Source organism: Drosophila ficusphila, unplaced genomic scaffold, assembly GCF_018152265.1.
Source record: "Drosophila ficusphila isolate 14025-0441.05 unplaced genomic scaffold, ASM1815226v1 contig_791, whole genome shotgun sequence".
Classification (NCBI taxonomy): Eukaryota; Metazoa; Arthropoda; class Insecta; order Diptera; family Drosophilidae; genus Drosophila; species Drosophila ficusphila.
The window spans coordinates 4,289,432-4,315,721 of record NW_025064737.1 but is presented as its reverse complement, the minus strand read 5'-3'; the positions used below and the strand labels follow the sequence as shown (position 1 = coordinate 4,315,721).

Sequence of the window (26,290 nt, the reverse complement as noted above, 5' to 3'; positions counted from 1 at the left end):
TCAACCCAAGATGCACTGCATCCGGAAGTGGACTCCAGTAGGAGGAGTCGACCCATGGTGCACTGCATCCGGGAGTGGACTCCAGTAGGAGGAGTCGACCCATGATGGACTGCATCCGGGAGTGGACTCCAGTAGGAGGAGTTGGCCAGATACTCTCTCCCACTCTGGAACCACGTCACTAACACACACGCACACACACACACTTCCAGAGACCGGAAAAAGTTTCTTAGAGAAACTCCCGGTCATCCCGGAGAACTGAGAAATAGGCCAAAATCAAGGGGTATCCCACTACGAATCAGCCAGAACCACTTGGGAATTATAGGTGCAAGAAAACGAAAAAAATAATTAATTATCATTTTCGCTGACGTGGCCATATTAATTTAATTAACATTTAGTTAACATTACATTTACATTATATTAAATTAACATTATTTTAACATTAAATTAACATTATATTAATATTAAATGGATTTTAATTAACATTTTACATTTAAAATAGTTTTTTTTTACCTGTTGCATTTTGATTGATTGGTGTTGTTGTTTTATTAAAATAGCTTTTAAAAAATATATTCTGTTCAATTCAGGATCCATCATATATCGTGCCACAAAGAACTTCATTTGCGACCACCGTGGAAAGCACAACTCAAACGGGGATATTGAAAATTTGTGAGGTCATCACCCCACTCAAAACTGTTTCTCCGGCCCTGATTTTAATTAATAGATATTGAACTTGCATAAAACGCTTATAACGGTGAAAAAATATTTTCCCAATATGTGATTATAAGGCTGTGAAATATGCAAAAACACGCGTTTTTGGGACATTTGAGTGTGCGTAGAAGCTGATTGGCTATTGATATTAACAAATCCAAAAACTTGTATTCTTATTTTGACTAGTAGAAGTGAAAAATAAGAAAAAATCAACTTAAACATTTTTTTGTCGCACAGTGTTATTGATCCTGGTTAAATATAAATTTTACTAAAAAACAAAAATGCAATATCGTTTTTTAATTAATAGCTGAAAACTCTTAATGCAATTTTAAATTCTCTCATTTCCCTTTAACTATGCTTTAAGCATTGTTATTCAAGATTAAATTTATGTATTTTTGTTTATTCAAAATAAAAATCACAAATTGTTCCCACCTCCATGTATTAAAACTCATAATCCTTCAAAACGAAAAACTCTCTTTTGAATTTAATAATAAATTCGTACAATAATTAAAAAACACTTTAAGTACATCTGATTTTTTGTTGAAAATAAATTAAGTTTCGGTTGTGATAAGGTGAGTATAGCAAATAAGATGTAATGGGGAAAGAAGATGTAAAGGCACAGAAGAGTCAGACTCCAAACGAAATTCGTTCAATCATCGATAATCTCAGTTATCTTGGCACTCTCGGCGAACACGTCAGGGATCTCCGCATCGTCGGACCGCTCGATGATCCGATAGCGCTCCGCCGCCGCCAGACACTGGATGGCCACCTCCCGGGCTTTGGCACGCGATTCGTCCGGCAGCTGACCCAAGCCGCTTAGCAGCTCCATGATGTCCGTTTCGAACAGCTTCTTTGCGATTTCCTCGCCAGAGTTGATCATGTTTAGGATCACCACAATGCCGCGATGCTGGACGGCCGGACTGGGATTTGCGATTAGAGTGTGCAAGATGTCCAGGCAACTGGCGATGCCCAGGATTTTCTCGCAGCACTTAACCGACACCGAAGTAAGCATGGCCAGAGCTCCAGCACAGGCCGTTGCCGTCTCCTCATCCTCATCCTCGCAGAGAAGGGCCAAGAACTTAACTCTGTCGTTATTTCCCTCAAACATTTTTACCACATCCTCGCTCATGACCAGATTGCACAGACATTGGGCAGCTGCACGGGTGAGGTAAAGATGATCCTCCATCAGATAGAACTCAATCTTTGACACGCCCTGCTCCTTAATAATCCTCTGGCGAACGCTTTCATTCATGCTGGCCAAATTGGTGAGGGCCATTAGGGCCTCAAAGTTCTCCAACGCCGTACAGTCCTGCTGCAGAAGGTTCAACAAAGGACGGATAACATCAAGCGAGCGCTGACCGCTGAAAGACACTTCCGGGTTGATGGTTATTCCAATCCTGGCCAATGCCTGGCTAGCATGGCGTTTGCCCTTCTCGGTGCCCTCAAGCGCCATGCGAAGCAGCGCCTTAACGCCTCCTTCTTGAACCACTTTTCCGCGAAGCTCTTTCAATCCACAAACTGCGTTCAAAACTCTGGCAATCAGCTCCTGCGAATTATGGCTCTCCGTTTTGGACAGGGCACACAAAGCTGTAGTAATGCCCTCATTTGCCAGCACTGTAATGCGCTTATTGATAAAATCCACATCGTCCAGTTCGTGCTCCTCTGGTATGTGTTGCTTAGCGAACTTGGCCAGCTCCACCATCTCGGGCAACATCTCTTGCTTCTCATAAGCGTTGCACAGATTTACGAATGTGGTGACCACACCATAAAGACATGACTGATTTCCAGCGCGGGCCAAATCCATGAGTGCGTGTATGGATGCCTTGTCTTCAATAAGCTTTTCCTTACATTCAGCATCTAGTGTCAGATAAGCTAGGCCGTCGGCCGCCCACCGGCGGATATCCCTATCCTTTCCAGGTTTGATCAGGAACCTGCGGCACGCCTCAGCCAATTTAAGGGCGGCTCCGTCGCCAAAGGGACGGATGGCCGCATCCTGACCGCCATAGCTGCCCAGCTTGCAAAGCCCCACCAGAGCGCGCACTCGAACACCATCGTTCTTAGAGTGGTAGAGCCGCTTCAGGATATCCACGCCCTGCTCGCAAAGAGCCTTGGCTTTGTCCTTTTTCGAGGAAGCGGCGATCAGACACTCGCAGGCCACTCGCTGCTGCAGTTCATCGTCGGTGGTGGCCATTGCTAGAATCATCTGGAGGATGCCTGCAAAGACAATTTGTTAGTTAATATATAATTCCGTATAAATGGGGAATTACTTACCATCTCTAGCCACAACTTGATTGCCCACATCCAATGGACCGTTGAGCAGAGCAGTAATCGCAACGGTGACCCGCACCTTGGACTCCATGTCGGGTGCCAATAGCTTATCTTTAATGTACTCGTCAATCTGCTCCGTGAACTTCAGCTTAAGTTCATCATAGTACATGTTCTCATAGATACGAGCCAGACAAACGGAAGCAATTGTGGACGAGGAGCCGGTGATATCCATGGCACTCTCATACTTGTAGTCCGCAAGTTCAGAACACACGTCCAGCAGGCGACAAAGGCCCCTGATCTCCACTAGGCGCTCTGCCCACTCCAAAGCCGTGTAGTGAACATTTCTTGTAATCAACTCTATAACGGCATCCCTAGCAGATCCGGAAATGGTTCGATCTGTGATGCTATAAACCAGGCAAGTGAGGAGAGTGTCTATTTCACGGTTGTTCTTTGAGCACAGCTCCTTATCTGGCTTGGAATCTGTTTTGTTCTTCAGGCCAGACAGAGCGTTTATAATAGTTTGCAAGCAAAACTGGGCAGTGGACACACAATCCTCGTGCTTCTGGTCGAGAACCCTCATAAACCAAGGTACTCCCAGTTCCGTAAGTACGCCTTTAGTACGCTCTACGCTATTTTCGCAAAGAGCAGCCACCACGCGCACCATATTAACGTAAATGTCTTGATCCTTTTCCACTTTAGTTAGCGAGGCTATTTTGGTAATACAATGTTCCTTGTACAAAAGCTCGGCGCCAGTCTGCTCCTTGGACAAAACTACTAGGTTATTGGCTGCGGAACGGCGTTTGTCGATGGGAGTAGCCAAATCGAAGGTGAGATCCATCATCTGCTTGACTTTCGTAGAGGTCTTAGCATTGCGGGCAATTCGCTCTTCGACGATAACATGCAGACGTTGAAGCATTGGCTGTACTGTTTTGTTGCCAGGATCTGCCTTAAACAAAGAGGTGGCATCCTTGTAGGCCTCCTCGAACTTCTCCAGAGCCTCGTAGGCCTGCGCCCTGCGGAACAGAGCCTTGGGGTCCCCAGGAGCCGTTTTCAATGACTCCGTGCAGTCTTCTACGGCATTTTCGTATTTTTCCAGTTTCAGATAGGCAGCGGCACGATTTTTGTAGAAAACCGGTAGTTCCTTGTGCTTGGAGCCCAACTTAATGGCACTGCTATAGTGCTGTACTGCCTCCTCCCAGCGGGAGGCCTTAAAGGCCTCATTGCCCTTGTCTTTGAAGCTGCCTGCATCGGGTACTTCATCGCTGCTAATGGTATTCGTCATGGTTACACAATTTTCTGTATGAGGACACAAAAACTTTAGCTAAAACTTCCTATTGATCACAGATGACTCACGATTTGGGTTGGTTTTGTGCCTTCTGGCCTAAATTTTGGATACCAGAAACTTCTCGATCAGTCTCGGCCACACACAGATACAGATACAGATGAATAGCGGGAAAATCAAGCACGCTGCGTGAGAAAATTCAACCGGCTGCTGCGCTGTTCTATATATAAATAAGATCGGAGAAGAATCAAGACAAAATCGTTGCAGCAGTTGTTTTTCGTCCGCTCAGCTGATCGAAGCAGTGCTGCTGCAGTCGGCTAATTTTGTCTTTAAAAGCTAGAAAAGGCTGAAGCTGACAGGCCATGAAAACTAGCTAAGGCTGACAATCAAAATACAACTTTGATTCTCATGCGGCTATGTTTCGTTTAGAAGTTGACATAAAAAACACTTAAGCTGAAGTAATTAGGCTTAAAAAAAAACTTTTATCAGTACAGGGTAATAAAAACCTAAATATCTAAATAGTTTTGACCACTTTTTGGCCGTTTTTAGCATTAAGTACTCAGCACCACTAGCTCCGGCACCAACGCAGGCGAGGGTGAACAAGTTCAAGTTCAAACAGCTGATCCGATTTGTTTTGGGTTTTCATGTGATATAACGAAGTAAAAACAATCCAATTGGACACAAAGGGACTCTTCCAGGATGTTCCAACACGGCCCAATGCTGTGGCGACCACTGCTCCTGCTGCGCAGTCTGCACCTGGGTCAGCGCCAGCAAATGTCTCACTACGATGCCCTGGGAATCGGGAGACAGTGCACACAAAACGAAATTAAGGCAGCCTACTACAAACTCTCGATGCTTTACCATCCGGACAGAAACCAGGGCAGCGAGACCGCAGCCAAGAAGTTTCGGGAGATCAATCAGGCGTACGAGATTCTGGGAAACTACCGCCTCCGTCGACTTTACGATAAGGGAATCGTGCACACCGCAGGTTCACAGTATGCTCAGGATGTCCACGATGTTGCAGAGCCAGTGGTGGAGGACGATCCGGAAACCAAGTTCTACAAATCACGTTTCCAGAAATCGCGTGTGGCCGATGCAGAAGGACGCACTCCAATCTACGACTTCGACGAGTGGTCGCGGAATCATTACGGCAAGTCCTTTGACCGAAGGCAGGCCGCCCAGGCCAAATACGATCGAATCAAGGTTCAAAAAGAGGCGAACAAGATGTCCGGCCAAACCGATATGGTATTGCTTGCCTTTCTTTTCGGCGGAGTGGCTGTTTATCTAATGTTTCTCGCCGAGACCTCCTATGATACTCCAAAACAAAAAGCGGAGGCCCGGCACAGACGTAATCGGGAGGAGCGGGAGCAACAGGTGGACAGGAAAGAATCGTAGATAGCTCTAGTCCACACTGTACATAGGGTTAAGTTTTATTAATAACAACAAAAGGCTATTTTTGTGAATAAGAAGTGTAAACGACTTTTCTTTGCAGCAAAGGCTTGCAAAAGTTGTTACGCGGGACTTTATAAAACTGCAAATATTGCCAATATATGGAGCTAAAGATTATCACGTGAATTGACCTTCCGAACATGTGTAGAAAGTCAGAAACTTGAATATTAAATGTCATCCATACTTTAAATCGTTTTCAAAAAATTAATCAACTGCTGTGTGAGATTAACGCGCTAAACTTTAATCAAAATTTGCCGCTGCGCTTGCGCGCTGTGTATTTCGTATCTGGGCGAGTGTCCAATCCCTGGCGACGTCTTCGCTCCTTCTTTGCTAGGATCCAATCGCGAGATTTTTTCGGAGCCTTTCCGCGGGCCTCACGGCAGGCATCACGTTTTTTGATATAATTTACACGACGCTCTTCTTCAGGAGAGCCTAAAATATAAACGTTTAAAGGAAATATTTAAATAAGGACTTAAAGAGAGATTTACCCAAAGCTTTCGGCAGCTCAGCTGATCCCCCAGTCATTAACACAAGATAGTACTTTTTAGCTTTGGCCGAGTTGGGGTAATCCACAACCAGCCCTCCATAAAATCCTGCCTTCATGGCCTGCGAGGTGACCATCTCGATCTGGTCTGAGTTTTCCGGATAAAATTGGAAGACGGCGCGGGCGGTACGTGTTAAACAAGAGAACAAGGTGGTGAAGAACTTTAGCAGGCGCTTATGCGGATTGTGATACGACTTGTCTGCATTGCAAAGCCACTGGAGAGCAGAAATTGATATAGCTCCGTCAAAAGTGCCCGGCTTGAAGGGCATACCCTCGCCCATGTCCCCCAAGATCACATCCCCAGCCACTTCTCGTTCCACAGCAATGTCCAGCATTGATTTAGAAATATCAATGCCGATCCACATGTGATCGCTGTCCTCGAGAACACTTCCCGAGAGTCCGGAGCCACAACCGATATCCAAAATCAAGCGAGACTCCTCGTCGTCTGGAAAAGCCAGCAGTTCTAAGGCACGTTCGGCCATTTCCACTTGGATCTCAATAATACGGGTGCTAAATTAATCACAATTACAACCAGGCCTTATCGTCAAACGAAAATCACTTACTTTGTGGAATACTTCTTGGCCTCATCATCGTTATAGAACTGTAAGGTTAGAATATGATTAGAATGCATGCTTGCATTGGCAATCATCCACTCACAATTTCCGGTGGAGCTGAGTGCTCTGGTCTTCTGGCCATTTTCCGTGTTTTTGAATAATAAACAAATCGAAAAACAAATTCGGGCTTGCACGTTTTTTTAAAAATAATCCAGAGATATGATCAGCTGTTTAAAGGCACAGCTGATTACTTTTACAGTGCTGTAAAAGTTGTGGACCCGCTGGAGGATGTATTCGCTAAAGATGCTATCGAAATACATCGATAGTGCTATCGATTTGACAGCTCTAGAGATGGTCCAGAAATCCTCTCAGCTGCTCGCCTTAGATTACCCTAAGCTAAAAAAAAACATTTCTTCGTTTAATCTAAAAGCAATAATAATGTGAAAAGTGCTGTTTAAGAGTGTAAAGGAAGTGCAACGGTGAGTTAACGCAGAAAACTTCCAACAACTGATGATTAGGCTAAAGCTTACATCAGAACGTGTGGGCGTGGGAGTGTGAAAATTGTTGGCTGTGGATGTTTGTGTGTATAATGGTTCTGACGCGTCAACAAATACTCATGGCAGTGATAAATACCAATTAGCCACCGCTGTGTACGTTGTGCAGACGGAAATGCGAAAATTTCAGTTGTTTGTGTGTGGGACCGCAGTCTGTTCTAAAAAAACTAGTGGCACAATATTTATATTAAACCCGTTATGCTGACCCGTTTACCTTGGTCCAATTTGCTTAAAAAAAGCGAAAACCCATCTAGCCAGCAAATACAAAAAGAACAACAACAGGTTAATGCTTCTCAAACAGGTAAAGCGTAAGGTCTTTCTCTCTCCTCTCTCTCTCTCTCCACAGCTGATTGCCGGGATGCTTTTGGCACTCTCGCGCACTCCTTTTGATCGGCAGAGGCCATCAGTGACTCTTAAAGTGTTCAGCAATCAAGTGCATTTCAAACTGCATCAAAACTTGCATTTCTTTTGATGCAAGTTTCTTTGTACTCTACCCAAATAAATAAAGCTCCCAATTCAGGTTTATTGCGGCTCGTCTGCTTCTGCGTTTGTGTACTTTTTGCATATTTATGAGCAAACGGGTTATTCTTTTTGGCAACGGAACATCTTTCACTCTTTCCAAGAACAACATTCCCTCCTCCGATCGCTTATGGTTACAAAATTTACGCAACAAGCCGCGATCGCGGTCGCTGGCCTCTCCACTCAACAAGTTTGCCAAAACCCCAGAAAAGACAGCAGGTGAAAACTTGAAACGCAAGAACGAAGCTTTAAATACGCTTAAAAATAATAAACTAAGGGTGATTTATTCATACACACGGTTGACACGTTATACTTCTATATATTGCCATTACACAATTATTTATTCTTTCGGATTCCTAATCTAACCGAAACGTTGCAATAATGTAAGGATATTTTTTTCCAATCCAAAATACCAAACCTTTGTTTCGAAAATTCTACATATATTATATCCCTGTACCGTGTACAACATCTACAAACTTGGCAGTGTACTGTCGATTGCTGACTTTTAAACATGTAACTCGCAAAAAAATCATGATAGCTTCTTAGTAGAGTATAAACTACAACCAAACTCGCTGTCATCCATTTTGGAAACCAGATACAGATACGGCGACAAAGACAGATACAGAGCCAACTACAGATGCTCGCTGGCTGCTGGGAAGAGTCGCTTCAGTTGAGTGCCTCCATTCTCCCAGAGCAAACCGTTCCCGCCGTAAGAAAGTAAGGAAAACAAGAAATGCGCAGTGGGCCAACGCTTTGTCCACTGCTGGTGGTGCTACTAGTGGGTCATCAAGTGGCTCCGGTGGTGCCGGCTAACCTACTGACCAGCTATCTGCCCGCCTCCATGCAGGCCTTGGCATACTTCATAGATCTGCTGCAATATGAACCCCTGTCCAGCACAACCGTTGAGCCGCCCTTTAGTGCAGATAATGGAGGGGAATCTACGAGTGCCAAACCACTACCCTCAACGGCATTGCCCACAAGGATGAGGACTACGACCACGAGGAGACCAAGTGCAACGGGTGGTTCGGGATCTGGCTGGTGGCAGCCTCCAAGTTGGTGGGAAACGCCGCAGAGGACTTCCACCACCGAGAAACCCACATCACCACCAACCTTACCGCATCGTCCGGCGATCTTTGCCCCAGGCTCTAAACCAGTGCTTGAGGGTCACGCTCTCTTTGATGAAATCGGAGATGATGTGGACTTTGACAAGCTGCCTTTGTCTTTAATCCGTGATATTCAAAGCGAACACGAAGACTTTACCAACGATGTGGAGTCGCTGGATAACTTTCTGCGTCTATACGACGATAATTACGGAAGAGCAGCATTCGATTTCGAGTCCGCCATGGATAGGTGGAGCACCTCCTCAATAGCGGGCAAAAAGAGGGTACCACCCACCAAACCTTATGTGGATTTCCTGCTGGTCTACGATCTTCTGAAGCGCGATGCTAAGGCGGCAAATCTGAGCAAGTACGAAGGATACTCTGAAGACCTGCTGGAGCAGCTGCATGAGTTGTCGCAGGCGTCCTCGGCCAGGCAACTGCACACTCTCTTTCAAAGGATGTTAGACCGGGGCGATGTGCAGCGAAGTGACGTAGTAGCCCGCGTTCAGGGAATCGTCAAAGATTTGGGGAACCCTAACAGTGCCACCTCCAAGGCTTTGGCATTTATACCCAGCATGCAGTTTCTACCTTAAGCTCCTAGATAAGTCGCAATAAAGTCAAGGGACAATCAAATTGATAATCAAATTGAGTGTGTATTAATTGAAAACAGCTGAAGATAAGCATAAGCAAAGCCATAATCTTTCGCTAAACACTTTTGCTGCAAAGAATGTAAAAACAAAATGTTGCCATGACTCATTAATTTAAATAAACTCAAAGTCTAATCGAGACAGCCTGCCTGTTTTTTAAACTACAAAGTTGTAAGCCCGACTCATAATTGCTTTTAAAAATTTCGTATTTAAATTTTGCTTTTTTTGTCCTTATTGTTTGTATATCTTTTATTCGTCAATCAAATTGCATAGTTGGGACTGATTTACAGCACCTTTGGGTGCACTTAATAAACTGCAGGCCAATCCTTTTGCGGCCGGAAGTGTCACGAAAAATGCCCTCATGGGACAAGCAAAATGGGACGTTAGACACAACAGGACAAACCCCCTTAACCCCGTGTAAAAACAGTGACTTAAAACTTAACTGACACAATGACACAGTTCACGCTGGTGCGGGTGTGTGTGCATAGGTGTTAATGTGTTATCGATAACAGGTCAGCCGGCTGCAATTTGTTGCTGCCACTGCCACTGAGTTTTTTCGTGCATCAGCTGTGTGCTGACGTGCTACGTCATCGCCGACTCTCTCACAGAGATTGCTTGCCACCCACTTATGCTCTCTGTCAGAGTCGCCTTCTTCGTTGGCGCTCACGCTCTTTGCCACACGGATTCAAAAGATACTTTTGAATTTTATGCGCACATAAGATACACTAATTGGTTTTTCTAAAACTGGATGGATGTTATTAAGTTCTTATTATAAAAGTTTTTCATAATAAAAAACAAAATTTGTCTAATTACTTACTTACAATATATTTTTGACTGATTTATTTATACATCTTACTTTAGACATACTCAAGATTTTTTGTTTAAATGATTTAATTTTGATAAGGTTGGCATGAAGAATTGGTATATGGGAAACTATATTGTATCTTAACAAAGTTTTACTATTCTCTACTTCTTAACCGGCAGACAATGTATCTACCACCCTGTGAATGTATATCTTGTGGAGCTACCACGGAATAGCTCTTTTTGTAAGGGTATAAAAGAGAGCTCTTTGCCACTTGGCGGGTTGCTTTTCGCAAGCGCTCTTCGATTTCATTTTGTTTTTGTACTCGGTGCGCGTAGCAAGTGTAAGCGGCTCTTGCTCTGTTTCTTCATCAGAGTTCCGCCTTTAATCTCCTCTAATTCGGTTTTATTTTTCCGCAATTTGTGCTGCATCAAAGTGACAAGCTATTGAAAAACTAATTGTCTAATTAAAATCGAATGCAAAAAACACAGTTTGTGGCAGCGAAAAATTTTGCTTGCGAGTGCTGTTGTAGAAAGGTTATCGATTTGCGTGAAAGTTGCAGGCTGCTGCAGATTGGCGAAAGAAAAGGCAAAGAAAGTTTTCTGGAAATGTGAAGACACAACAAATAACAACAATGGAAAACTTAAACTTTGCACGCACGCCGCAATTTCTGCGCAAAGTTATCTCCGAGGCGCGCAGGTAAATGCAGAAAATAACAAAAACAACGGGAAGGGCGGCGAAAAGGGGGTGGAATGGGGTAAAGTCAAGCCACCACCACAAAATCACCACCCACCGGCGAACGGGTCACCCTAATGTTTTCCGTATCGCACGGGACAAGTCTAGCCGGGATTTGAATTTATGGCTGGTTCTTGGCTTCTTGTTTCTAGTTTGTTGCACCTTACAGGTTTTACTTGTTTTCCATTTGGGGGCCTTATATGTGAGCAGCAGGGCAGGCGGTGCAGCAGCCCGACAGCGCCTTATGTAACTCGAGCCTGCAGACGTCAGTGGTTCGGTGTCCTCACGCCAGAGGATTATTTCGCCTTCTCTGTACAGCTGAGGTCAAATCAATAGCACTGATTATGCTATTTAAAAAAGTGAAACAATAGTTTGTTGAACTTAATTACCAGTTTTTTATATTTAAATTATAGGAAATGGTAAAAAATACAACTTATTTAATACTTATCATAACAATACAACAAAACTTTAAACACTTCACAAATCATTTCTTAATTCCAAGCTGTAAAAGAAAATTATGAGGATTATTTGAGGCTGGTTTTTTGAATAAAGTTGTATGCAGTATGAAAATATAAACCATTGTGCAACACGCCACACACGCCACTCGAGGCAAAAACCGCAAACAAAGCCAAATGACAACAAAGAAGCTAAGGGAGCTGCAACCCCTTGACGGCTATAACCCCAAAGCCAGGGATACCCTTAAGAAGCCCAACAATTAGTCATAGGAAATTGCACGTTCTCTTGAAAAAATGTATTTCTACAGAGTGAATGAAATCATCTTGGGAAAGTACAGGGATCACAATTTATGAACACTCGAAACAGTAACTTTTATTTATAACTATTGATTCAGCTTTTAAGCAATATAGTTATCAAATTTGTACCATAATAATTTTATGACTTTTAAACCTACTTTAATTTGTATTTTAATAGAAAAAGAACAAAGTTTAAGAACTTTATGAAGCTTTTTAAGATCTTCACTAATGGTGGGACTTATGACTATATAATGCAATATTATCTCTTTGGATGTTTACTGTAGAGCATGCTCTGCATACGGCCTTCCAATGCCCCTAGGTGCACCACCACCCCAAGCATTAAAATCTAGCCCACCTCCTACACGTCCTTTCCATTGTCTTTGTCTCTGGAACCCCATTACCCATAGCCGGTGGACATAATTTCGCACATCGCACACATTGCTCCTCCCGCCAAGGACCCTTCGATTTTCCCGAGGAAAAGCCTTTGTTTCGGATTAATAATTTGGCTCCTCTTGACTTTGCCGCCATCTGTGTCAATGGGCGCTGCAATCGAGCCCAAGGCGACAGCTCTTTCCCGCACTTATCAACGCTGAATGCGAGTGGGAGTGTGGATAACGACAAAGAATAGGGCAAGTGTGGGTGGGTGGATTTCCTAGTGGTAATGGTGCAGCTTCCGCTTGGAGCATGCCTAGTGTATCGAAATATTTGAATATGTTTTTGGCCTGACTTCTTAATAATCATCACCGTCATCATTGCCTTATATATAGATCGAGTGATGCATGCATTTCACACAATAGCGAGCACGTCAGCACCACCCCCCTTATCCCATCATACTTTATACACTCTTATATATGTGTGCATCGCATATATTGATTGTTGTATGATTTTTGTAAGCTTTTAAGGCATATTTTCTTTTGTTAAGCGTAAATGTAATATATATTGGCCCAAAGGTAGTTTCTTTCTTCTTTTCGTTTCGAGGTAAACGCACAGCTCAACAGATTGAGTTGGAAATGATTTTTTTTATTGACCTATTTTATATATTTTGGGAAAACATATAAATATACTTTATGTATATGTATATGCGAGTTTTTACATACAAAATATAGGTAATAAAGATATGGAACCTATGCTGATACTAAATGATTTACTTTTCTATTTAAACCAAGACTGAAATGTGATCAGCAAATGTTAATCGATAATGCAGCTGCCAGAATCAGTAGAATCAAATGGCAAGGTCAAAGTCTCTTTACGAACAGCCCCAAACACACTCATCAACCATATGTTGCGTTTAATTAATGAAACATTCCGCAATTTATTTTGTTATTCTCTCCCGCTCGCTTTGCAGATCATTTATAAACAGCGACCCATTTGCCGCCTCATCCGCAAGGGGACGCTCGGAGACCGAAGAGGAGGCATCATCCGAAATGGAGCTCGCCCACACTTTGACCCTCAACGAGGAGGCTCTCAAGCAGCTGCCCGAGCACAAGCGGCCGGTATTTGAGCTGGAATGGCTGCGCTACTTGGAGAAGGCGCTACCCCTGGTGTCCAAGCCGGAGATCAAGGCCAGCCAGAAGAAGCTGGTCCAGCAGCTCTCGGAGCGAATTCAGGGTGCCCCGGGGCCACCCATTCGCAAACTCATTGCCAGCGCACTGGCCACCCTCTTCTCCGTCGGCGACACCTTCATGCTCTTCGACACCGTCAACGCCTGCAATGACATCCTGAAGAACAAGGACGACTCGCCCAGCTATCTTCCTACCAAACTGTGAGTATGGTGTATATTACAAAACTATGTTCCAATCGCAATGAAATCATCTTTGTCTCTTAGTGCCGCCATCTGCGTGCTGGGCTCGATGTACGAGAAGCTGGGTCGGATGATGGGGCGCACCTACGAGGACACGGTGCAGATCCTAATTCGCACCCTTCGAAACGCGGAGTCGCAGACGCGAATTGAAATCATGCACACGTTAGAGAAGGTGAGTGCCGGCATGGGCACCGCGATCGCCAACGTGCACAAGGACATCTACAAAGCGGCCAAGCACTGCCTGCTGGATCGAGTGATGGCCGTCCGAGTGGCCGCCGCCCGGTGCATCCTCAAGATGATCTACAGTGCTCCATTCCTGTACCAAACGGAGCTGGAGAGCCTGGGAACCCTGTGCTTCCGTGCCTTCGACGGGAGCAACTACGAAGTGCGGTGTGCGGTGGCTCAGCTGTTGGGCACTCTGCTGGCCTACACCCAACAACTCGCCGAGGCAGCGACTGGCAAGAAGAAGCAGGGCCAGGCGGTGGCCATACAGGCGGCCAAGGGAGCTACTCAACGCTTGGTTTCCCTGGACGAGGCCCTGGGCATCCTGATGTCGGGCTTCCTGCGAGGAGGAGCCTCCTTCCTGAAGGGCACCGGAGAGATAATCAAGGGCAGCTCGGGAGTCAACAGAGAAGTTCGAGTGGGTGTCACCCATGCCTATGTGGTATTTGTGCAATTCATGGGCAGCGTTTGGCTCGAGCGACAGCTGAGCACCTTCCTGGCACATGTTCTGGATCTGGTGGCCAATCCCAAGGCAGCCTGCTCCCACGTGGACGCGGTGTACTCTCGCAAGTGCATCAACTTTATTCTCCGTTCGACGATTGGCAAGATGCTGGGCGAGAAGGCGCAGAGCGCCGCCTGCAAGGAGCTCATCCACCTGGTGGCCAAACAGATGAACTCCATTGACTTCAATCCCGAGAACGCCAAGGATTCCAATCAGGAGACGCTGTTCAGTCAGCACCTGCTGGTCTGCGCCCTGCAGGAACTAAGTTCCCTGCTCATTGGATTGGGAACCACGGCCCAGAACCTTTTGGGAGATCAGTCGCTGCAAGCAATTGATGCCACCTGCGCCGTTTTGGTTCATCCCTGTGCTGCTGCGCGCTTGGCTGCCGCCTGGTGTTTGCGTTGCGCTTGTGTGGCGGTTCCCGGTCAGATCACGCCGCTGATTGATCGCTTCGTGGAGGCAATCGAACAGATGCGATCCTCGCCGGAAGCAATCGCCGGATACAGCTGCGCTTTGGCGGCCATTTTGGGAAGCGTTCGGTACTCACCGTTGGGCATCCCCCACACCAAGGGCAAGGTCGTGTTCAACTGTGCGGAGGAGCTGCTGCGATCTGCTTCCCAGAATAGCCGCATGTCGCTGCATCGAACCCAGGCCGGCTGGCTGCTGATCGGAGCCATCATGACTCTGGGATCGCCGGTGGTCAAGGGCCTACTGCCGCGGATGCTGCTGCTGTGGCGGAACTCGTTCCCCCGATCCAACAAGGAGCTGGAGTCGGAGAAGGCACGTGGCGATGCCTTCACCTGGCAGGTCACGCTGGAGGGCAGGGCTGGAGCGTTGTCCGTGATGCACAGTTTCCTGCTCAATTGTCCGGACCTGCTTAACGAGGACATAACAAGACGGCTGCTCACGCCCATCGAGAGCGCCCTGGCAATGCTAGTCAAGTGAGTAGTTTTCCCTAAGAACTTAGCACTTAAGAACTTTGACTGTATATTTATTATTTTTATTTGTTTTTTTGTATCTCTCCTGATTATTAAATTATAATTTCTTTGTCCAGTTTGGCGTCGGTTCTGAAGAGCTATGGCACACAGCTGAAGGCTCCGGCTGCCATGGTGCGGTTGCGTCTGTTTGAAACACTTACGCTCCTGCCGGCGAATGCATTGGAGGCTTCCTATACCCATCTCCTTCGCATGCTCGTCTCAGAGTTCACACTATCGGACAACGCGGCAAACACCACAAACTCGCTGCTTCGGACGCTCTGTCATGGAGACGATTCCATCATTCTAGGCACCTGGCTGCAGGAAACTAACCATCGCACCATCGAGGATCAGGTGAGATATATTATATTTGGGAGTAATGTTACTATCTTCTGATGTGCGTGTGTGACCTCTCCCCCGATTGTCTATCCGTGAAACCCTATTTAACTGTCTTTCCTTCTCTCTATAAAATTGTGCATTCCCAAAGATGGAGCCCAATCGCAAAGTCGATGGCGAGCATGTAAGTGGAGTGTAGCAAAAGCAAGTGGCTGTGTTTTTCGATCATTTCGCAAAACTTTACTCTTTCATTGAATCATATTTTATTTAATTTTTGTTTTAAATAAAACCAGTAAAAATGTTTTACCTCTCTCTGCATGAGTATAGAGGAGGTCGAATTTAAACATTTTATTTTCAAGAAATTCCTATTTTTTTTTGGTTTTATTGAAAGTTTAAAACAAAAAGGCAAAGCCAAAAAGAATTGTTGTTTTTATAAAATTTCTGCAATACATTTTAAACTAATTTTTGTATTCTTCCAGCTTAATTCTGTAATTTAGTGGTTGTGTTTTTGTTCCTTTTGCATGCATGTTAAGAATTTTTCTCTTACTAATTTCAACCTTTTTTTGCTTCAGTTGCAACCGAACAGCGCCGCAGGATCTGGTGCTTTAGAGCATGATCCATGCTGCCTGTACCGTCCCAGTTGGTCCGCCCAGGGGAGCGGCCCCAGCACCGGAGGTCCTACTTTGGCAACATCCTCCGGCGAAAGCAGCCTCGGTGGAAGTAACAACATCCAGCTAATCAGCAAAGCGCAGCAGTGTCCAGGACCCTTGCCGCTCGGAGTGGCAGTGATCGATATGGCAGTGACACTTTACGGTACGATCTTCCCCAAGGTGGCCAACAAACATAGGCTGCAGATGCTGGAGCACTTTGCCGAGTGCATTCGCCAGGCGAAGAGCAGTCGCCAGGAGGCCGTCCAAATGAACATCTTTACGGCTCTGCTTTGCGCTCTGAAGAACCTGACGGACAGCAAGACGAGTCTCGGCCAGGAGGATGTCAGGAAGAGTGCGACGGCATTAGTGGTTGCTTCGCTGACAAGTGCCAATTCCACCATTCGATGTGCGGCTGGAGAGGCTTTGGGTAGATTGGCCCAAGTGGTGGGCGACTCCCATTTCACCGCGGAGTTGGCCCAGAATAGCTTCGATAAATTAAAGTCTGCCAGAGATGTGGTAACGAGAACGGGACATTCGCACGCCCTGGGCTGCCTGCATCGCTATGTGGGTGGCATGGGCTCATCGCAGCATCTGAGCACCAGTGTGTCCATTCTGCTGGCCTTGGGTCAGGATAGTGCATCGCCTGTGGTGCAGGCATGGTCTCTTTATGCATTGGCACAGATTGCCGACTCTGGCGGACCCATGTTCCGTGGCTACGTGGAGGCCACCTTGACGCTGTGCCTGAAACTCCTCCTCACCGTTCCCCATGCGCACGTGGATGTGCACCAGTGTGTGGGACGGGTAGTGAATGCTTTGATTACCACCGTGGGACCGGAACTTCAAGGAGGAGGTGGAGCGGTGGCCAGCATGCGAGGATCCTTCCTCTGCTCAGCAGCTCTCCTCCAAGCACATGCGGATCCCCTTGTGCAAGCAGAGGCCATTGGTTGCCTGCAGCAGCTGCATCTGTTCGCCAGCAAGTCCCTCCAATTGGAGGAGCTGGTTCCGACGCTGGTCGGGATGCTGGCCTGCAACTATTTTATACTGCGCAAGGCCTCCGTGTCCTGCCTTCGCCAGTTGGCCCATCGGGAAGCTAAGGAAGTGTGCGACTTAGCGCTAACGATTAATGCCGAACAGCTTCCAGACTTGGTGATCACGGAGTACGGACTGCCAGGACTGCTTTTCTCACTGCTGGACACCGAAACGGATGCTGAGATGCTGAGGAACATACACGACACTCTCACTTCGATGCTGCAAATGCTGGCCGCTGATAATCTCAGCTCCTGGTTGAGTCTCTGCAAGAATGTCCTAACCGTAGCTGTGGAAGGGGGACTCAATGATGACACCGCTGGCGGGGAGCAAGGCAAGGGCAAGGAGGCCGGAGGAGAAGATGAGGAAGAGGACGAGGAGGAGGAGTACGCTGATGATGTAACAGAATACCGAGCAGAGGAGAACACTTCCACGCATCCGGCAGTGCAACCTAGGTGGCCCACTCGTGTTTTTGCCGCCCAGTGCGTCCGGCGGATCATTGCCAGCTGCGAAGCCGCAAGTTCAGTTCACTTTGATCTCCTGCAGGCCAAGGAACAGCAACTCATTCGCTCGCGCGGAGACTATCTCATCTTACACTTGGCGGAACTTATTCGAATGTCCTTCATGGCCGCCACCTCCGATTCGGATCAGCTGAGACTAGAAGGCTTGCGCACCCTGCAGGAGATCATCGATCGATTTGCTAACGTTCCAGAGCCAGAATTCCCTGGTCATCTGCTGTTGGAGCAGTTCCAGGCCCAAGTCGGGGCCGCATTGCGCCCAGCTTTTGCCCCGGACACGCCCTCCCATGTCACGGCCGCCGCTTGTGAAGTTTGCTCAGCTTGGATTGGATCTGGAGTAGCCCGCGATATTGGAGATCTAAGAAGAGTTCACCAGCTGCTTGTGAGCTCCCTTAGCAAACTGTCCTCGAAAACCAATAGCACGCAGTTGTACAACGAATCCATGGCCACCCTGGAGAAGTTAAGCATCTTGAAGGCCTGGGCGGAGGTCTACATCGTAGCCATGTTGGGAAATGGAAAGGCTCCCGCTTCTCTCCTCAATCTTCAATCTCAACAGTCCGGCTTGCAAGCCCTAACCAACGTGGAAACGGATCAGGATCTCCCTGACAGTCGAGGGGAGAGCCTTTTAGGCTTAGTGCAACCAGAGCTCCACAATCTGTCCACACACTGGCTTAGTGCCATGAAGGACCACGCGTTGCTGCTTCTCCCGGCGGAATTCCAATCCCAACTTCCACACGACGGAGGCGCGTTCTATACTACGGATACAATTAACTCCTCAAAGCCACATTACATGACCAGTTGGCCTCCAATTCTCTACGCCTCCGCATTGTGGTTGAGGGATGAGGGATTCGCCCGCCATCAAGATACAAGTGAAACCACAGCAGAGTCGAACAATAACCAGATAACCCATGGCTCCCTATCTGCGGATCGCTTTCACATGATTTTCGGCATTTGCATGGAGGCTCTCTGCAGCATGCGAAGTTCTGAGAGACCCAAGAATATCGTCAGTTGCCTACGATCGCTGCACAGCATCTTTGATTCGGATTGGGCAAGGAGGCAGTTGGTCAGGGACCGCGCCCTTACCATTGAACTCTGTCACGTTCTACATCGTCAGATATTGACGAGGGATGAATTGCTGGTGCAACTACTGTGTGTGGAGATTCTGAAGCAAACGATTCGCGCAGCGAGGGAAGATCTGGAGAGGAAACGGGACGATAACGCGAATTCCGAAGACGGAAAGGGTGGAGAGCGACTGGGTGAAGATGACTCAATGCAACCAGGAAGTTCCCATGTCTACGCCGTTCTGGAAGTTTGTCTTTGCCTGTTCGTCCGCCAAATTCCTACCATGAACCCCACAAGGCAAGGAACTGGTGGCTCCGGACTGCAGCTGGACTTTGCCTATGCTAAAATGGCCACTGGCTCCTCCTTCTTCTCCGTTCTGGGCGATGACAACGGCTTGCTGGTGGCCAGCGGTCTGCAGTGCGTCGAACAGTTGTTAGATCTGTGCACTCCCAAAGGTGCCCTGGCAATCCTGCCCACCGTCCTGTATATGACTACCACTATCGTTAAGGAAATCGCCAACAAGTCAGCTATAGATAGTACCATACTGGCAAACACTAGTGCCGTGAAGGCTGCCCTGCAGTGCTTGCAGTCCGTTTGCGTCCACAAGTGGGCCAAGGTGGACGAGACAACCGAGGAATGGCAGCAGTTGCTTCAGAGTGCCCTGGCAACTATCGTGGATCTTACTAAAACTGCTGGAGATAACGATGAGAGGAAAGTCGATGAGGTCACCATGCTGCTTGCAATCACTGTATTCATCCTGCATACGCCCGCCTCCGTTGTGGCCACCCCCTCCCTGCAATATCCGTGCATCAATCACTTTCGGCAGTGTCTGCAGTCGGAACACCTTTCTGTAAAGCTGCGCTGCATTGAGACCACGCGATCGATCTTTGCTCGGGCTGAACTAAAGACCGCAACTCCCTACATCCATGCTCTGGCGCCCAGGATAATCGAGTCTCTGTATGCGGAGTCCAGCAAGATGCCTACAAGCGAACTAGAGCTGCAGGTAACCGTTGAGAGCATCGTTACCGTGGAGCAGCTGATCGATCTATCGGAGCCACAGCATCGTAAGTATTGGGTATACTCTAGAAACCTTTTGTTTGGTCTCATTTTATGTTTGGGTACTCCTGATAGTTTCTTTGCGAGCTTGACTTATAAAAAAAAATATTTTGAGTATGGGTACATTTACAAAAAAATAGCAATAATTTGAGCAGAACTTTATTATAATCAATATAAGATTCAGTTTGACTATAATTCTTACCGGTTTTATATCCTTTGTTACGAGTCATTGCCTTTAATTTTTTATTTCTACAAATAATAGCAGGAGTACCCATTCCGAAAACATAGTTCGTTTCAAAATGGAACGCGATAACCCTCTTCCCGCCTTTCTAGTTGACCACTGTCCCCCTTTTCACCCCAACATTTGCATAGCCTTCGCATTTGCCATTTGGCTGCTCTGTCTTAGCAATTCTTTTTATTCAAACGCAGCCAAAGTATTGAAAAAGTGGCATATGTATGTTATGAACTGCACATTTTAAAGACAAGAAAAGAAAATACGTTATTATATATTTGTTCTTTTCTCTGTCTTCTCTTTTAATTGACTCACATACCATTTCTAAAAAAAAAACCATTCTAAAACAAAATAAAAACCGTTAGGAAACATGAACTTGCTACAAGGTAAATAGAAGAGCTCGAACAAAAATTCACATTTTTCATGTAAAAAAAAAAACACGTTTTAGAAATACAAGGCAGTTTGATTACCTTTGAAATAAAAACTTCATTATTTGTTTTTCTATCCTTAATGATATTAATGTTATTTAAAGAAAACTTGTAATTTAAAATTTCTTTACTGTCTTGTAGTTTTAAAATGCGTCGTATACTGCACACACGATGTTTTTCAATGCACCACTTTATAGAATAGCTAACCGTCTAGTAATAGTTGACGAAGAAAACCTCGCTTTCAGTGTTGCATGTCTGAAGTATGATGTAACTGTATAGCGCGATATATCCATTGTTTCAAAGGATATTTTGTGTTCCTTGTCCCTAGGAGGGTTCAAAAATAATCTTTACTTCCCTTCCTCTCCACAGACATTCAAATGCTGACTCTGTTGGTGCCGGTGCTCATTGGATTCCTAGCTGAACCCAGTCGTTTTAGGACGCTGCCCAAGTACCAGAGGCAGTTGCACGACCAGGCTCTGCAGTGGCTGCTCAAGATCGGACCCAAGTACCCGCAGGAGTTCAAGGCTTTAATGGGCCAAACACCGGAGCTGAGACAGAAACTAGAAGCGGCCATACGCAGCCAACAGCAGTCGATAAACATTGCAGCAAAAGCAACGGAGGCACAGAGGAACCTGTTGGCCAAGCCACAGAAGCCCACGATCAAGCTAAAGACGGATTTCAGCAATTTTCAGTGAGAAAAGCCACTAGGAAACAGAACAAAAGTCCACAACCAGCTAGTGCTATCGTGAAAATGCTTTGCAAAAAATTGATACCCCATGTAAATTATTAGGAATTGGTTCTTTTGATTTTGAATTTGAGGAATTAATATTTATTCAAATCCGGGCCATTTCGCTTTTGGGCATAAAGGTTTGACTCTACAATTGTTCTCAATGGCAACAAATTATGAATTTGTTGAGCAGCGTTACGAGCGATCAGCCTTAAAAGTGATTGTGCGATTGATAACATAACATAAACATAAAATTGTTCGTACAGCTTGTGTTTTAAACAATATAATCTTATTTGCTCATTAAGACAATTTGGTTAAAAAAATAATTTATTTCATAGGAAGATTAAACGTAATATATGACCTTTACTAAGCGAAGCAACAATTGTTTATTTCACTCAGAAACTCGAGCCACCCTAATGCACATCGCTGAGGTAATCCTGCGGTCCGGCATTTGTTTTTGCTAAATGTGAAACACAATGAATGTACCTACAAGTTTATACATTATTTGTTAGCTATTGTAATGAATTATTATACAACGCGATATAAAGTAAAAATAAAACTTATAAAGCTTAACTTTACACTTATACATCTATTTAACATTTCTTACGGAACTATATACTCCTCTTCCTGTTTTACTGTACCCATCATTTCGTCCTCGCTAAAAGGCTCCGATTTAAGATTGTCCCTTTCTTCCAATTCGGGATCAAACAAAACCACATTTGACCCGATTTTGGCGAAATCAGGAGTGGGTCGTGGGAGAGTCAACAAAGCTGAGGGAAGATCCGTGAAGAGATGCGATTCCAGGCGACTTAGAAGAACTGTGCGATAAAAGAGGGCTCTTAACCGTTGACGGAAGAGCTGGATAGGTGGTGCAGATTCATCATAGTCGAAATCCTGACCCTTTGGGTCATGCTTGCGATAATCGCCGGAGAGAATGCACATGGCACGAAAACCCATCATCGTTGACCAATTAGGCGGCAAAAAGGACTTTTCAAATCGTTCTTTTCTTCTGGCAGGCTTCTCATCTTGATATTGTAGAACTTAAGCAGCTCGATTGGCATGACGATGTTTTGGAGGTGTATGGGACGGATGGATGGCTTATATGCAAGCGCCCTAACTACATAGCCAAGGTTATTGGTGTCTTTCGGAAGTGGAAAGATTGTCGGAGATATCAGCGGCAGATTGTAACTGTACTTGAAAAACTCGCAGAACTCCATGTCGACCTTGGCCAACCTGGTCGATTTACCCGCCTTTGTGGGTAAATCAATTCTAGGTTTCTTCGATTTGGGTCCTTGCTGACGAAAGCCTTTAATCTTTTCAGCCATGACTAAGGACTCCGGGTTCTCCTGCCATTCCTGCAATCGCTGTGCCCAATTCTCCGAAGTGACCACAGACACCTTTCTGGATCGGCGGCGAGGCAAATCTTCTACCTTAGCATTGGGGTTTTGTTCCAGGAACTTTTTAATGACCAAAAAGCGGGTTCGACAGCTGGTCCGCGAGTGGTTGCCCAAGAATGTGGCGCAGTTCAGCCATTGAGAGGCACCGTGCTGGGTGACAAAGCTCATCAACTGAGTGTCGTCGTGCACGGACCACGAGTCAGTCTTGTTGCGTTGCGCCAGCACATTGTGGTAGCGCGTCCTCAACTGGGCCAGGGATCGGTTTGGAAAGAGGGTGCGTGGAAAGCAGTGAAACTTCCCATTGTACTCCTCCACAGCGGCGAACAGCATCATGTCCTCTTTAGTACTGAACGGTTCTAAAATAAAAAAAAAACAGAAGATCTGAGACGAGAAGGGCAAACTAACTTCGTCACTAATACCCACCATGGCTGATGCTGGGATGTAGCACGTAATAGTAACGTCCAATTAGGGTCGACTTGGACTTGCCCGGGAAATACTCCACTATCTTCTTCCAATTAATTACGCCATTTGCAGTATTCCTTTCGGCCAGCACCCGGAGTCTATCGTTTTCGTCGTCGCTCCAGCGGTAGCTGGTTTTTGGCTCCAGCAGGTGGCGCAGCGCGGTGTGAAAGCGGACAAAGCACTGGTAGTCGGATCGACGGTCCAGCGCGGCGGCTATCAGCTCCCAGTTCTGCATCCGGTTCTCAGAGGCCACCGCCAGCAAGGTGTCGTCTTCCTCCGCTGACCAATCGTCGCGGTTGAGATCAGGATGCAGGTAGACCTGCCACATAGCCTCACAGCTATACGGAGAGTGGCGAAACTCCAAGTCCAGTGTGCTGATCTGATTCCAGTCGATTCTGAAGCTGCTGTCTGCTGTGGCCAGCAGGCTGACCAGCGTGTTTTGGTGCCGAGCGGTCGGCTTACGTTTTAAATTAGGCGTAGTGGTCCCACTATGAGCGCTGTGGTCAATTAACTGTCGATATCAAATAAAAAAGTTTTACTCTGTGCTATGTACATAAGAAATAAAAATTTTTTTTTTTTTTTGTTTATAAGGTTGAAAGACCGTGGGCTGGTAGTTAATAAAACATTTTTTGATTATTTATTTATTTTCTTTTATTTTTTCCGTGGTATAGGAACCATCCAATTTTATTATTTTATGTAAATTATAAGTTTTATTTAAGACTTTTAGCTTTTTTTTTAGTTTTAGCTTTAAAGTGTCTAAATTAACCCGCCTGATAATGTAATCGGAATACAAACACATCACTGTCGATATGCCGATTTTTGATATTCTATCTATCAGACTTCTATTCAGCATCAATTCTGGGAAAGAACACGAATTTGTTAATTCCGAATTTTCGCAAGCCTTTTACAATAAAAAAAATGGATATCGGTAAAAGTTAACAAACTTTTTAAGTGTTCTGTTAACCATCTGCTTTGTTTGGTAGAATCACCAGATTTTTGGGCAACTCTCAAGGCAGATCTACTTAAGGCCGACAATTTAAAAATTATCTTTATCGAAGAAATAATAAACGATCTGAAACAGGCTTTACTGTCGGAGTTTACAGGCGTCTCAATATATGCTTTTGGGTCACGTGCTCTGGGTGTCGCAGTCGATCTTTCAGACCTGGACTTGTTTGTGGACATCGGTATATGTATATCCTTTTTGTACCTAGATTTATTTTGTAGTACAGTGACTTTGCATGAATTCAAACTTTCATCGGTCAATATAATATATTATTTTGCTTAACAGGCTATGGTGTATACAGCGAAACTGAAACTAAGGAAGCATTGGAAGTTCAACTGAAAATCTATAAAGCTATTGGGCGACTTTACAGTAAGTGGACGGTAATTAAAACCTGCGGTGGCAGAATCCCCTTAGTAGTGGTTCGTCATAAGAGTACGAAAATCAGATGTGATATCAGCTTCTCGAATAAGATGACTTACGATCAGAACCGAATTGTTAATTATATCTTCAGTTTGCAGCCTATAGGTAGGTATTAAGCTTATTTTAAACACTGAATTAGTTATTGAACTCAGTATTCTTCAGCTCGATACATGGTAATATATTTACGTCGCTGGGTTCAGAAGAATCAGATAGCTGGATTTCGGGTGCACATATTGATTCTAATGGTAATATTCTTTCTACAAGTTCGTGGCAAATTGCCAAGCGTTTCCGAACTTCAATCTGGACTTTCTCCAAACATAGGCCGTAAGTTGGAGCTCTTAATAAAATAGTATTGTATATCCGTCGTTGTAACTCTCAATTTCAGCATGGATAACAAGTTATACGAAACTTGGTTTGTCGTATTTCAACATGAAGCCCATTGCATTGAATGAGTCGGAGAGTCGCTCTATTTTAAAAGATTTTTTTAAATACTATTATATGTTCGACTTCAAAGGGCAAGTCGTAAGTCCCTGGCTTGGACGGAAAGTCAGTCGCTTTGAGCTGCAGTCAATTGTGTCACAGAGGTCGGTATGATGGCACTTTAATTCTTAACAACGTCATAACTTTGGTATACTCTAGATGCAAAGATTGCCGTGGAATTGATATAGACCGTGCGATGATCGTTCAGGACTTAGTTCATCTAAATCAAAACAAAGCCTTCAGCATTGATACAGAGAAATTTGGCTGCTTTGTGCGGAATTGTGGTATTTCCATTTAAGATTATGAAAACACTAAGTTTTTAAAAAAGACTTCATTTTCGTAAATTTTTATCTGGGAAGCCGGCTCACCTGTTGTTTGATTCCCATGATCACGTTCTTTTTGTCCAGCAGTGTCCAAACATGACGAGAGTGCATATCAAAGTCGGTGGGGAACATCTCCGTGTGGCAGCGCGTCTCGTAGTCCTCGTTATTAGGACAGCTCCTGCCGTCGATGTCTCGAAAGAATAGGTTCCCTTTAAAGCGGAAAGTGCCCTTTCGCAAGATCGCTCCGCTTAAATTAACAGAGTCCGTTCCGTACTGAGAGCGTGGCCTAAGGCGGCGAACCAGGATTTCCTCATTCCGAGCGAATCGGGCTCGCACCATTTGCAGCATAGCCAGGATCTTGGTCCTGACTTGAAGAAGGCGACGCTGCATCTCCTGATTAAGCAACAGAGCGTTGGCATCACTTGCCTTTGTGGTGGTTTCCAAAAGGGCGGAGATCTCGGTCAGTAGCTGCTGCTGGTTCAGCCGCAGATCCTCCACTCCATCCATCTCGGTTTGTTTTGTTTATTTGACCTGGAATACCGCAGTATAGCGACGGACTAAAAGTGTTTTAACTATCGATAACATTGCTGGGCGGATCCTATAAACCTAGGCCATTGAATTTAGATACTCTTCAATTCGTGCTAAAATAATATGTAGGTTTGCTCAAAACAAAAATTTTAGAATGTATGAATTTATTAAATCATGCTTGAAAGCAATATGTCTGATCTGAAATAATTACAGCTCTTAACAAGATAGA

At 45.4% G+C, this 26,290-nt stretch overlaps 7 protein-coding genes across 11 annotated transcripts; 4 read left to right on the top strand and 3 right to left on the bottom strand.

Annotated features, from left to right (window-relative positions):
• Positions 1 to 1,165: 1,165 nt before the first annotated feature.
• LOC108098524 (protein unc-45 homolog B) lies at positions 1,166 to 4,566 on the bottom strand. The gene is made up of 3 exons (XM_017201502.2): positions 4,330 to 4,566; positions 2,980 to 4,272; positions 1,166 to 2,922 (listed from the first exon to the last, which is right to left on the bottom strand). The coding sequence occupies exons 2-3, from the start codon at positions 4,256 to 4,258 to the stop codon at positions 1,358 to 1,360; spliced, it is 2,844 nt and encodes a 947-aa protein (XP_017056991.1). The 5' UTR covers positions 4,259 to 4,272; positions 4,330 to 4,566; the 3' UTR covers positions 1,166 to 1,357.
• Positions 4,567 to 4,736: 170 nt separating this feature from the next.
• On the top strand, positions 4,737 to 5,897 carry LOC108098530 (dnaJ homolog subfamily C member 30, mitochondrial). The gene is made up of 2 exons (XM_017201509.2): positions 4,737 to 5,680; positions 5,751 to 5,897. Exon 1 carries the CDS (start codon positions 4,958 to 4,960, stop codon positions 5,651 to 5,653), a length of 696 nt encoding a protein of 231 aa, XP_017056998.1. The 5' UTR covers positions 4,737 to 4,957; the 3' UTR covers positions 5,654 to 5,680; positions 5,751 to 5,897.
• On the bottom strand, positions 5,659 to 7,072 carry LOC108098529 (probable 18S rRNA (guanine-N(7))-methyltransferase). Its single transcript, XM_017201506.2, has 4 exons — positions 6,909 to 7,072; positions 6,815 to 6,852; positions 6,196 to 6,761; positions 5,659 to 6,139 (listed from the first exon to the last, which is right to left on the bottom strand). Exons 1-4 carry the CDS (start codon positions 6,945 to 6,947, stop codon positions 5,952 to 5,954), a joined length of 831 nt encoding a protein of 276 aa, XP_017056995.1. The 5' UTR covers positions 6,948 to 7,072; the 3' UTR covers positions 5,659 to 5,951.
• A 70-nt stretch (positions 7,073 to 7,142) lies between these two features.
• On the top strand, positions 7,143 to 22,026 carry LOC108098523 (HEAT repeat-containing protein 5B). Of its 5 annotated transcripts, none has more exons than XM_017201501.2 (8): positions 7,143 to 7,284; positions 13,260 to 13,676; positions 13,740 to 15,380; positions 15,494 to 15,767; positions 15,901 to 15,933; positions 16,322 to 20,069; positions 20,659 to 20,679; positions 21,091 to 22,026. In XM_017201501.2, exons 2-8 carry the CDS (start codon positions 13,339 to 13,341, stop codon positions 21,414 to 21,416), a joined length of 6,381 nt encoding a protein of 2,126 aa, XP_017056990.1. In that variant the 5' UTR covers positions 7,143 to 7,284; positions 13,260 to 13,338; the 3' UTR covers positions 21,417 to 22,026. The 5 variants fall into 5 exon arrangements, with proteins under 5 accessions (XP_017056990.1, XP_017056986.1, XP_017056988.1 ...); XM_017201497.1 differs by lacking the exon at positions 7,143 to 7,284 and adding an exon at positions 10,750 to 11,126; XM_017201499.1 differs by lacking the exons at positions 7,143 to 7,284; positions 15,901 to 15,933 and adding an exon at positions 10,750 to 11,126.
• Positions 7,305 to 9,830, top strand: LOC108098526. Its single transcript, XM_017201504.2, has one exon. The coding sequence runs from the start codon at positions 8,612 to 8,614 to the stop codon at positions 9,569 to 9,571; it is 960 nt and encodes a 319-aa protein (XP_017056993.1). The 5' UTR covers positions 7,305 to 8,611; the 3' UTR covers positions 9,572 to 9,830.
• On the bottom strand, positions 21,758 to 26,168 carry LOC108098525. The gene is given in 4 exon segments (XM_017201503.2): positions 21,758 to 22,431; positions 22,434 to 23,201; positions 23,269 to 23,818; positions 25,579 to 26,168. Coding segments are annotated over 4 exon segments (2,160 nt in total). The 5' UTR covers positions 26,041 to 26,168; the 3' UTR covers positions 21,758 to 22,051.
• On the top strand, positions 24,082 to 25,539 carry LOC108098528 (terminal uridylyltransferase Tailor-like). Its single transcript, XM_017201505.2, has 6 exons — positions 24,082 to 24,235; positions 24,291 to 24,491; positions 24,596 to 24,835; positions 24,893 to 25,054; positions 25,116 to 25,314; positions 25,370 to 25,539. Exons 1-6 carry the CDS (start codon positions 24,226 to 24,228, stop codon positions 25,506 to 25,508), a joined length of 951 nt encoding a protein of 316 aa, XP_017056994.1. The 5' UTR covers positions 24,082 to 24,225; the 3' UTR covers positions 25,509 to 25,539.
• Positions 26,169 to 26,290: the final 122 nt, after the last annotated feature.